Below are 12789 nucleotides of genomic sequence, written 5' to 3'. Positions count from 1 at the left end.
CCTAATATATCAAACATATCACACAGAGGCCTGCAGAAAGGCATCCAGGTCTGACTGAGCTGAGAATGGGCACAGCATGGCAGGCTGCAGCCGTGGGGGGGGGGGGGGCGGGCGGGGAGGGAGTTGGTGTGGACACCATTGGGGCACCTCTGTTACCTGTCTGTGGAGCACAGTGTGTCTGCAGGTGTGGAAACGGCGCCATCATTAGTATCATAGGCACATGCACCAGGGCTCACCGACATTCTCATTTTGCCTTTACACCATCTTCCCAAGCAAACAGTGGACTCAGCGATGCCAATTTGTTATTTGTGTCTGGGCGATTCCAGGCAAAAAGAGGTGCTTACGTTTTAAGGGCCTGAGGTGGGAATATACTAGGAATCATCTTCAATAAACCCCAGACCATTCTATTATTAAAATAGGCAACCTGAGAATGTGGTGAGCAAAACAATTTAAACAAAAACATTGCCCATCTCCCAAACTCCCTCAAAGCAGTGCAAATGCTTCCCAGATATGGAAGCAGAGCATATTCACCCGATAGTGGGTGCCTGCAGGTTTGTATGTGAGTTACAGGGGTAGAGGTGAAAGAGCAATTGCTTACTTACAGAATCCTGAGAATTTGTGATTAATTGTGTTTAGTTTTGGAAGGGGATGGGAAGAGCTGGTTAATCTCAAAAGACTGGTTGACTTTTGATGTTAGATTGGGATTTTTTTCTTTTTTTAAACTGGGGAAAAATTCCTTCTTGAAGTCAAGAAAGGTATTTTTTTTCACGTCGATATTACTACAGAGCAGATGGCACTCCCAGACAGGCACAAAAACTGTGGTTTAGGTTGATGATTTCTTCAAAACAGTTTTATGGATAACATAATCCACGTGGTGGGAGCCTCTGGTCACTGGGTAGAGTAAGACTTCAGAGATCCTTCTAAAGACTCTAGAAGGACCAAGTACCCTTCCTAATAGGAAGATGGGAGTGACCTAGAGTAGGTACCTCCAAGGAAGGGACTCAAATCAACAGTTATGTCAACTGTGACCTTGGCTTTCTGTAAAAATCCACACCACACTATAAACAGAAAGGCTAGATGATCCTAGGGCAGTGTAGGGAATGCCCACTGGCCCAGTGTGGCAGTCATCACAAACTTTTTAAGTGCTGTTATTTTTAAAACATTGTCTTACAAAATTTTAAAACATAGACCCTCCCATCACTCCAACCCCACCATCATTCTTGTCCATCCCCCACCTGTCTCCCTCATTCACAAGTGTTTAACAGAGTTGTGATCATACTGAGTACATGATTCCACATCCTGTTTTACTTTTCACTTAATATCATGCCAGGAGCATCTTCTTCATGCTACACAGTCCTATCAACCATTATTTTGAGTAGCTACATACTTTGCCTTCAAGCAGACACTCAGGTCACACCCAAACTCTTGCTACTGTGAACAAGGATGAAAGGAACAACCGTCTCACGCACACAGAACTTGCTTCCTCTCTGGATTTCCTCCTCAGGACAGATTCCCAGAGGTGGGATTAATGGCTCAAGTGGCACAGGTAAACCAGAAACCTGCCCCGTGGGACTGCACCGGAATTTCTGACAGTGGGTAGGCACAGAGGACTGGTATGGCCTGAAACTACCACCTCCAGGGCCCACACAATGCTGCTTCCAGCTCGGTCAAAGCCATCTGACTCTGGCAAGTAATTTGCCTCTGATTCTGCATCCCTAGAGCAGGGACGCCAACAATGCTGCCTCGTGGACTTGCTGTAAGGACCCGATGAGTTAATCTATGTAAAGCACCTAGAAGATTGCCTAGCACATGCTTGGCACTCAATCAGCATGTGCTTTTAGCCTTTTTTTTCTTTTTTTCCTCTTTTTCCTAAGGCCATCAGCTCATGGATCTATGGAATAATTTTTATTTCAGGCATTCTCCTAGGAGGTAGTAGATAAAAGTCCTAGAATCATATTTTCAGTGATGGTGATATGCTGACTGCTTACTACGTCTATGGTATGTCAGGTACTGTGTTCCTAGATTATCTCATTTAATTGTTATATCAGCGACCCTATGGAATAGGAACTCTATTGACTGTTTTTCAGATCAAGAATCATGAGATAAATCAAGAGCTGGACAGGGGGAAGCCAGAATTTAGGGATACACAAGAGCTCAGAAGGGCCCTGCAAAAGACAATGGGAAAGGGATTGGGACTGCAGCTCTTAGAGTATGGTGAAGGGTCAACGTGAATTAGCGCCAAGCTACTTCTCCAGGAGAAAGAGCATCAGCTGACATGGCTCCAGAACCAGCAGACAGAAGCTTCCCCGAGAGAGGAAAGTACGTGGTGAATCAGATAAGGAAAAGGAAAAACGAATTCAGTTTAAGGCCTCTAAATCTCAGTCAACGGCTGCTGCTTCTTAGCTGAAAGTACATTTTCTACTCATGATTAACTTATTTTTATAAAGCAGAAATAAAGCCAAGTCCAGAAAATGGAGTTGCCCTTACACCTACACTTAGCTCTAAGTTTGTTGAGAAAAACTTGGACAAACTTAGACCACCTAAGACCCTCAGGTTACGGCCAGTAAAGAGGACCCTGGCAAACTCAAAACCCAGAGGCCAAAAATCTTAAATTACATCTTGATGAGAAATTCTAAAAATGCCTTTATTAAATCTAGAGTGACAATTAGGAGACTGGCTCTAAGAATTCCACGGTTTTGAGAATGTCCGCCAGTCTAACAGATTCACCGTGTGTCCAAGTCTATTTTACATGCGGCATCAGCCCAGGAACCGCTTTTGAGTGCTTTGGTATATTCCAGTACTCAAACTCCATCCTTAAGTTTTTGTTTTTTTTTTAAAAAGGTAGAATTTTAGGCACCTAAACTGGGAGATACAACTTTTTTGTTTTTGAAGAGAAGAGCCAGATTTTAATTCCTAAGGTATCTGGATCCTTGGAAGGGAGGTGGGGTTACAGGAACCAGTAGGGACTTGCTTGAATAGAAAGATAAAGAGGCCTCCTCTGCTTCTACCATCTTCCCACTGAAGAAAGCCATGGGGGCAGGGGGACTGTGGCTTCTTTACAGGGTTGGGCTTTGCCCCCTGGACAGCACCAGGGCACCATTCTTTTTTGTAATAATTGTCCTCTCTACTGTCCTGACTTAAAGTATCTCTTTCTTTTAAATGACTTTCTCTTAACACATACTTATGATCTTAGTAACTAAGTTCTCAACATTTATCTAGATGACAAACACAGATGGAGAAAACACACCAGCCAACCACAGTCTCCAGCATATACTGAAAAAATCTGTTACCGGGTCCACTTTTGAGGTTCACACTACTCTCTATTGATCTGAAGAAAAGGAGAGACCCAGCATTGCTATTTCTGGCGAAAAGCATTATGGAAACCAGAAAATTAGAGGGTGACAATCTCACATTCAGCAACGGGGACTTTCTATAGAAAACATCCAACACCTGCTTTAGGTAACAGTGGAACAAAGTCAAGATTTTAAATGCCGGGATTCTTCCTCTAGATACCCAAAGGTATTTCCTGGGATGGTTAACCTGAAAGACCCACCCTTGGGTTTTTTTCCATACCCTGTAAAAAGGTGCTGGGCAGGTAGAACAGGTTTGCAGCTTGCTAGTCCAACCACAGGGAAGGAGACGAGCTCCCTGCAGCCCATCTGGCTCCATTTCACAGCCATCTACCGGGAGACCTACTGACATCAGACAAGCAGCCACACGTGGACACTCACTTTTGGTTTTGCTCTTGGCTTCAGCTGCTCTAACTTCTTAGCAGCAGCCTCAATGGATGCTGCAGCCCCCAGTAATTCTGTTTCTGCAATGACGGTTGGGTCTTCTGGATCCACCCACTCTGTTCCTAAAAGCAGTCCAAAGAGGGTCATTCTTGGTAGCTGCAGACCCCAGGGCAGTGACTTAATTACAAACGACATCACGATTTGCATGCAGGGATGCTCCATAAGCTGACTAGCTGCGTTGTCCTAAGGGGTCTTTTCTCCAGCTGTCACTAACATCAGCTGGCTGCAGGGGTCGGGGTGGGGAGTGCCTGTCTGACCCTGATTTTCTCAATCAGTTGTATAGACAGCCCTACCACAGGATCAGTCATCAATGATAGTCTCAAAAATCGAGATCTCATTGACCAAGGCCGGCTTGAGTTTTACTCCGACTTGTAACTTAAAGTTCAGGAATGCAAGCAAGCATCCTCAGGAGACTTGAGACTACGCTGAGCACAGAGATTTGTTCTTCTTTTCTCCTGGGAACTCAGGAGGAACAGCCATTCCCCTCCAATGCAAACAAAGGGAAATTGGTAAGAAAACCCCTCCCGGGTGAGCTGATGGCTTCTTCATAACCACGAAGGGGTGTGCACACAATATACTACCCAGATAGCACCGTTTCTAAACATCAAGTGTATTATTTAAATGAGAATAAATATTCTGATGAAGGAAAATGCAGTTAAAAATGGATGGCAAGACCCTTAAAAGAGAAGTGAGCGGTTCTAGATGGATCATGACATTTAAGTTGAAGGACGTAATACAAAGACTGGAGAAAAGACTTGTTTCAGGAGAATATTAACTTTTTCAGTCTAACTCTACTCCCATTTGCTTCTTAAAAAAAGTTCCTCACTGTGTTCCTTTTGACTTCATTTGCCAAGTGAGGGCCTGTGTAGGCTGCCCATCCTCTCTGCTCAGTTTGCTGTCTAGGACTGCCCCACAGGACGACACGAGAGAATCCAGCCTACCTTTCATGGCCTCCGCTGCCTGGATGAGCTCGGTCACGGCACCGGCCACGCGCTTGGAGAAAGCAGCCAGCTGGTGCTTGAGTTCTGGGGTTGGTTTCTGAAGAATCTATGGGTGAAAAACAAGCCAAACGCATAAGGAAGACGGTAGCCATTGTGACAGGAAGCCCACTCTTGCTGGTGGACGCAGAGCTAGACATCCTGGTTTGAAGTTGCAACTCTGTCACCAAGTGACTTTAGAAATTTAGGGGAAAACACATAAGATGCCCTGGCCTTCAGTTTCCTCACGTGAGAAAAGAAAAAGCTGGGAACCAGGAGTTTTCCTAAGATCTATTCTGACATACTTCCCTAAGATCACAAGGGAGATGAAGTTCTTATTTGTCCTTTTGTTTGTACCTAAAACAAACATACGCACACGGAAATTACCCAAAATGTAAGAATGCTCTGAGTGAACATGAATGTTCAAGGCTGCAGGTCAGCTGGTGTTTGTGACAAAGCAAATATGGAGTCAGAAGAAAAGTGTGACTCAGGTGGGGTCTTGGAGACAAAAATCTCTCTGAGAAGGGCTGCTCCTGAAAGGACAATCCATTTCCAGGGTTTTGACTGCAAGCTCTCCTGGGAGAAGTCCTGTGGACTTTCCTTCTTTTAAACCTAGTTTAAAGGGGTTTTAAGTTTGTTTTTTGCTGGTGTTAAAAAAGATACTAAAAATCTACCCCTAATCCAATTTAAAGGACATCCTCAGCTGATTTCTTCTCAAATTCATTCAAGAATGGAATTATGAAATGGATGAGAGCTCCCTACCATCTTCCACCATGGATTTACATCTGACTTACACCACCTTGCTCCTCCCTAATCTTGAAATTCTTCTTTCAATATTCTTTCCTGCATCTCTTACCCACGCTTCAGAGGGGTCATCTTGAGATTTAGAAATGCTAAGACATTCAGGAGGAAAGCACCACTGCCGTCTCTCTATGGACAATTCTGAGCAGCAGACAAAGCCTAGGCTTTGGTATTGGACAAACCTGTGTTTCAAACCTAGCTTCACCTGCTCCTCCTGGTTTGTGAACAATGGGCAGATTACTGAACCTCTCAGAACCTGTTTTCTCAACTGTAAAACTGGGATAATGCCTACTCCTCAGGAGTGGCATAAACATCAAATGGAATAACCCATGAGAAGTATCTTGCACAATGCCTGGAACACAGTAGGCATTCATTAAATGTTTATTCCCTTCTTGGTATCCCATACCCTTTTCACCTGACCAGGTATTGTGCTCTTTCTTACGAGTCTGGAAAAGATGTCTTTTGGACCCCAAAACTGTAAGAGAACTTTAAAAGAAGCTTGGTAAAAAAAAAATCTGGGGTTGGGGGAGTTAATGGGGTTATACTTTTTTTTTTTTTTTACATCTTTATTGGAGTACAATTGCTCTACAATGGTGTGTTAGTTTTTGCCCTACAACAAAGTGAATCAGCTATACATATACACATGTTCCCATATCTCTTCCCTCTTGTGTCTCCCTCCCTCCCACCCTCCCTATTCCACCCCTCCAGGCAGTCTCAAAGCACCGAGCTGATCTCCCTGTGCTATGCGGCTGCTTCCCACTAGCTATCTACCTTACATTTAGTAGTGTATATATGTCCATGCCACTCTCTCGCTTTGTCACAGCTCACCCTTCCCCCTCCCCATATCCTCAAGTCCATTCTCTAGTAGGTCTGTGTCTTTATTCCTGTCTTACCCCTAGGTTCTTCATGACATTTTTTTCCCTTAAATTCCATACGTATGTGTTAGCATATGGTATTTGTGTTTCTCCTTCTGACTTACTTCACTCTGTGTGACAGACTGTAGGTCTATCCACTTCATTACAAATAGCTCAATTTCGTTTCTTTTTATGGTTGAGTAATATTCCATTGTATATATGTGCCACATCTTCTTTATTGGGGTTACACATTGACCAGCCCCAGACACACCAGTGCATAGAAGACATTATGTTACACACTTGAAATGATTAGTCAAAGATTCTTGAGCAACCACTTCCCAGGCTCTATTCCCTACCCTCCTTCCTCTTGCAATCTTCTAAATTTTATATTTGCTACTGTTCTGAGTTCAGCTGCTCTGTTATTCTCATTCCCTCAACCTAGGACCTATCTACACATAGCACCATGCAGATATTAACTCACTACAAACCAGTGAATGAATGAACAAATGAATGAATGAATAACAGACCACACACTACTGGAGGCAAGTCCTAATATGATGGCATCCTAGACTAGTTCCAGAAGATCACCAGAACCATGGAGAGGTGGAGGGGAGGGGTTAGATGCCTTTTACTTTTTTAACACAGACAGTTGGCAGGCAACTGAATTAAGGGTAGGTTCTAGAGTCAATGTACCTCAGTAACAGTGGTCTAGTTACTTATCTTCTCTCTAAGCCTCAGTTTACTTATCTATTAAATGAGCACAACAAACAGTCCTTTCATTATAGAGCTGTGGTAAGACTGTATAAATTAATACATAATTTAATACAGTATACATTTCCATCAGGACTACTGATGGAATTGGTCCGATGTAAGGCCTGGGCACCAGAATTTCTAAAAGTTCTCCAGGTGGTTCTCATTTGCAGCCAAAGTTGTAAACCACTGCTCTAGATCAAATGGGCATTTGCCACTACCTAACTGTAAAAGGCTTGTACTGTATTTGTCTGAAACAATACATGTTGTAAGGCCACTAGGTGAATAATGGCTACAGCTCTGGGACTAAAGAGCAAAGGAGTCCACAGGCTTTGCTATTTGCTTTTTCTACAGTGGTCAACACAACGTGAATAAGCAAGGAGTTAAAGGTATGATGGGGAGACTCACAGTAAATGGTGCAAGACTGCGTGTTTTCCCCTAAGACCAAGAATAAGGTAAGGATATTCGTCCTCACACTTCCATCAGTATTGTACTAGTATTCCTGGCCAGTGCAGCAAGGCAAGAAAAAGAAATAAATGGCACACAGATGGAAAGGGAGAAGTAAAATTGTCTTTGCTCATAAATAACATGAATGCCTATGTAGAAATTTCTAAGGCATTTGTTTAAAAAATAAAAGGGAAAAAAAGCTAGAATAAATGAGTTAAGCAAGGTCACAGGATATAAGGTCAATATACAAACATCAATTATATTTCTATATGCAGTAAAAAATTGAGAATTTTGAAAAAAGCAATACCATTTATAGTAGCATAAAAAATCATGAAATACCTGTTAAGTTAAATACTGTTAAATTTGACAACAGATGTGTAAGATGTGGATGCTAAAAACTACAAATGTCGTTGAAAATATTAAGGAAGACCTAAATAAATGGAGAGATATACCATATTCTTGGATTAGAAGACTATTAAGATCAATTATTCCCAAATCTCCCCATGATCCCAGTCAAAACCCCAATAAGCTTTTTTTAAGATATTGATAAGATGATTCTAAAATGTATATAAAATACAAAGGACCTAGAATAGCTAAACCATTTTGAAAAAGAACAAAGCTGTAAGTTTTAGAATACCTGATTTCAAGACTCATTATAAAGTTATAGTAGTGATCAAGACAACAGGATATTGGTGAATAGACATACAGATCAGTGGGGCAGAAAAGAGTCCAGAACTAGATTCACACATATAGTCAACTGATTTTCATTAAAGGTGCTAAAGCACCTTTAATTCAATGAGGACAATTTTTTCAACAAAGGATGCTGAAACAACTGGATAGCCATAGGTAAGAAAATAAACCTGACCCTTTCCTCACCATATGCATAGATGAACTAGAAATGGAGTATAAACCTAAATGTAAGAATTAAAACTGTGTAGAAGAAAATACAGGAGAATAACCTTTGTGATCTTAGCTTCTTAAATAGGGGACAAAACACATATATTATGCTTTAACACTTTAAAAAGCCAGCAATCCCACTACTGGGCATATATCCAGAGAAAACCATAGTTCAAAAAGACACATGCACCCCAATGTTCACTGCAGCACTATTTACGATAGCCAGGACGTGGAAGCAACCTAAATGCCCATCGACAGAGGAATGAATAAAGAAGATGTGGTACACATATACAATGGAATATTACTCAGCCATAGAAAGGAATGAAATTGCATCATTTATAGAGATGTGGATGGACCTAGAGACGTTCATACAGTGAAGTCAGAAAGAGAAAAACAAATATCGTATATTAACGCATATATGCGGAATCTAGAAAAATGGTATAGATGATCTTATTTGCAAAGCAGAAATAGACACACAGACGTAGAGAACAAACGTATGGATACCAAGGGGGGAAGGGGGGTGGGATGAATTGGGAGACTGGGATTGACATATATACACTATTGATACTATATATAAAATAGATAACTAATGAGAACCTACTGTACAGCACAGGGAACTCAGTGCTCTGTTGGTGACCTAAATGGGAAGGAAATCAAAAAAAGAGGGGATATATGTATACCTATAGCTGATTGACTTTGCTGTACGGTAGAAACTAACACAACGTTGTAAAGGAACCGTACACCAATAAAAATTAATTTAAAAAAAAGCAGGAACTTGAAAGCTTATGTCTTAGAACTTTAAAAACATTATGCTAAGTGAAAGAAGCCAATTACAAAAGATCACATGCTATACGATTCTGTTTACATGAAATGTCCAGAATTGGCAATCTACAGAGACAAGAAAAAGATTAGTGTTCGCCTTGGGCTAGGAGTGGGGATGAAGGGAATGAGGAATGACTGCTAAAGGGCATGAGGTTTCTTTTTGGGTTGACAAAAATGTTCTAAAATTATTATTATGGTGATAGGTGTACAGCTCTAAATATAGTGAAAACCAAGAAACTGTCTTAACTGGGTAAATTTTGCCATATGCCAATTATATCTCAATAAGGTTGTTAACAAGAAGAGAATCAATCAGGCAGGCAAATGAAAGACAAAGAAGGGGGCTGGTAAAGGGTAGCAAAGTATGTCACCCCAAAATATGCCTCTTTGGCATACAGATTGCTTTGATTATTTTGAGAAAAATCAGACGTGGGGGATGCTCTGAAAACAGGAAAGTTACTCTTTTGAAAGGGTAATTCACATTTATAAAAGAAATCTCCATTTGTAAGGGTGTCTCCCCCTCTGTACCAGTAAGAGACGCCTGAGTGAAAATCACAAGAGAATCTTATTGATGATGAAGGCTCTAAAACCTGCTAACAACCTTACCCTAGTTAACCCTGCTTTTCCTGGCCACCTCCTGTAACCAGCCTCCTCCCACCACATACACCTTTTCTTTTCTTTGCCTGAAAGTGGTATTTAAGTGGGTGGCTTAGGCTACCTTGGGAATTGCCCATTTTTCCGCTGGGTATCTTTCATTTATCCATGAGGTACACCATGTGAATCAACTTTTGTTGTTCTCTTATTAATCTGTCTTATTACATGAGGTCTCCGGCAAGAACTCAGAAGAATACAGGGAAGATTATTTTCTTCCCCATACTGGGGTATAATCCTGAAAATAATTCGATAGCCTTTGCAAACATCCAGTTCATCCTAAATGTTTAATATTTTATATGTAAGACATATTTTCATTTTACTTTCATTTTTATCCGAGTTCTATCTGCACGTTTTTGTTTTCTCAACTCTCTGCCTTGCTGTCATTTTCTTTCTTTCTTTTTTTGCGGTACGCGGGCCTCTCACTGTTGTGGCCTCTCCCATTGCAGAGCACAGGCTCCGGACGCGCAGGCTCAGCGGCCATGGCTCACGGGCCCAACCGCTCCGCGGCATGTGGGATCTTCCCGGACCGGGGCACGAACCCATGTCCCCTGCATCGGCAGACGGACTCTCAACCACTGCGCCACCAGGGAAGCCCCTTTCTTTTTTAATATACATTTTTCTCCCCCCGCCAGACACTGTTATGAAAATGAAAATACAGGTGACACCCTAAGAGAAACTATCTGCAGACAATATATCTGACTGATGAAATAAAAATTCACGTTCTAAGGCAAGACAAGAACGATTTAAACATAAAACTTTTTCTCTGCCCTTTGGCCTCCTCCCTCCCCTCTAGTGTGCCTTGTGCATCTGTGTTACGTGTTAACAGACCTCCCCAACAGCAGAAATACCTGCTCAACCTTAAAGACCAATTTTTCTTCTTCTGACACCAGTCACGTAACTCCTTAGAAGATAACATTCCTTTCTCAATCCTGCAAAGGGTCACGATGACCCACCACTCACCTTTACACGTAGAAATCTTTGGTGAACTTTAGGTACAATATGAATATATGATTTCCTTAAAGAGAGCGATTGGTGCAGAATAGACTGTTTACATGATCTGGGCAGATACTATACTGGGCCGCACCTAGTGGAAGTTCTCAGCTTAAATACTTACTTATGACCTTATTAATGTTACCAGCTATATTACTTGTATTCTGCCTATTTTACAAGATCATTGTTTCCTGCATTACCAAATGTGTGACTGAGCCTCAGATAAAACTGAGGATGAGTAGGTGACTTGAAATGATTGACCAAATATATAGTTCCATGAGATCAATGCATAACTCTGGAAATGGGAAGAAGCAACCATTTCCTGGATCATAACAGACTAGTAAGACAGATGGTCCAGACGCTTTCGGTTATTATTAACAGGGTCTGGTCCAGTATTAGCACTTTGAGTGGCCTATCAATGAAACCCTTGTCTGACCTGGGAATGAGCATTCCTAGTGTCATGGACAAATTGGTCCCAAAATGCCTTCTAACCCTTGGTGGAAATTAAGATACCACCACATACCCCTTAGAATGGCTAAAATTAAAAACACTGACCACTCTAAGTGCTAACAAGGACATTGAGAAATTGGAACTCTCATACACTGCTGGTGGAAATAACCACTTTAAAAAAGAATTTAGTAGTTTCCTAAGAAGTTAAAAATATACCCACCCTATGATATAACTATTCTACTTCTAGGTATTTATCCAAGAGAAATGAAATCATATAGGTAGAAAAACTTCTATATAGGATGTTCGTAGCAGATTTATTTATGATAATCAAACCTGGAAACAACCCAAATATCCATCAACAGGTGTTCTGATGAACAATTATGACATAGCCATATGATGGAATACTACTTAATAAAAGGGGACAAATTATTGGTACACATAACAATGTGGACGGAATTGAAAATACTGATGCTGGGTGAAAAAAGCCAGACAAAGGAGAGTACACGCCCGATGACTGCTTTTATATAAAAGTCTGGAAAATGCAAACAAATCTGTAATAACAAAAAGCAGACTAGTGGTTTTTTGGAAATTTTGAAGAATAACGGATAAATTCGTCGTTTTGATTGTGGTGATGGTTTCACAGACGTATTCACATATCACTACTCAAATCATACACTTCAAATATGTGTTCCTTGTATATGTTAGTTATGCCTCAATAAAGCTGAAACAAAAGTTAAGGGTGTGGTAGGGAGATTCACTGAAATCATCAAAGGGGAGTGGTGAAAAGACTTCTGTCTTTATGTTTTAAAATTTAATTATTTATTTTAACATCTTTATTGGAGTATAACTGTATTACAACGGTGTGTTAGTTTCTGCTGTATAACAAAGTGAATCAGCTGTATGTATACATATGTCCCCATATCCCCTCCCTCTTGCATCTCCCTCCCATCCTCCCTATCCCACCCCTCTAGGTGGTCACAAACCACCGAGCTGATCTCCCTGTGCTATGTGGCTGCTTCCCACTAGCTATCTATTTTACATTTGGTAGTGTGTATATGTCCATGCCACTCTCCCACTTCGTCCCAGCTTACCCTTCCCCCTCCCCGTGTCCTCAAGTCCATTCTCTACATCTGCATCTTTATTCCTATTCTGCCCCTAGGTTCTTCAGAACATTTTCTTTTTTTTAGATTCCATATATATGTGTTAGCATATGGTATTTGTTTTTCTCTTTCTGACTTACTTCACTCTGTATGACAGACTCTAGGTCCATCCACCTCATTACAAATAACTCAATTTCGTTTCTTTTTATGGCTGAGTAACATTCCATTGTATATATGTGCCACGTCTTCTTTATCC

The 12789-nt window shown here is 41.2% G+C and overlaps 1 protein-coding gene across 1 annotated transcript in view; it reads right to left on the bottom strand.

Moving 5' to 3' along the window:
- The window catches only part of TLN2 (talin 2), a 441569-nt gene that overhangs the window by 15233 nt on the left and 413547 nt on the right, over positions 1-12789 (bottom strand). The window contains exons 53-54 of the mRNA XM_065872706.1: positions 4736-4841; positions 3732-3856 (exon numbers count right to left, since the gene is read on the bottom strand). Coding sequence (XP_065728778.1) covers positions 3732-3856; positions 4736-4841 — 231 coding nt within the window. The remainder of the gene's footprint in view (positions 1-3731; positions 3857-4735; positions 4842-12789) is intronic.

Source organism: Phocoena phocoena, chromosome 2, assembly GCF_963924675.1.
Source record: "Phocoena phocoena chromosome 2, mPhoPho1.1, whole genome shotgun sequence".
NCBI classification, from domain to species: domain Eukaryota; kingdom Metazoa; phylum Chordata; class Mammalia; order Artiodactyla; family Phocoenidae; genus Phocoena; species Phocoena phocoena.
Note: the sequence above shows the minus strand (reverse complement) of the source record. Positions and strands in the feature narration are given on the sequence as shown.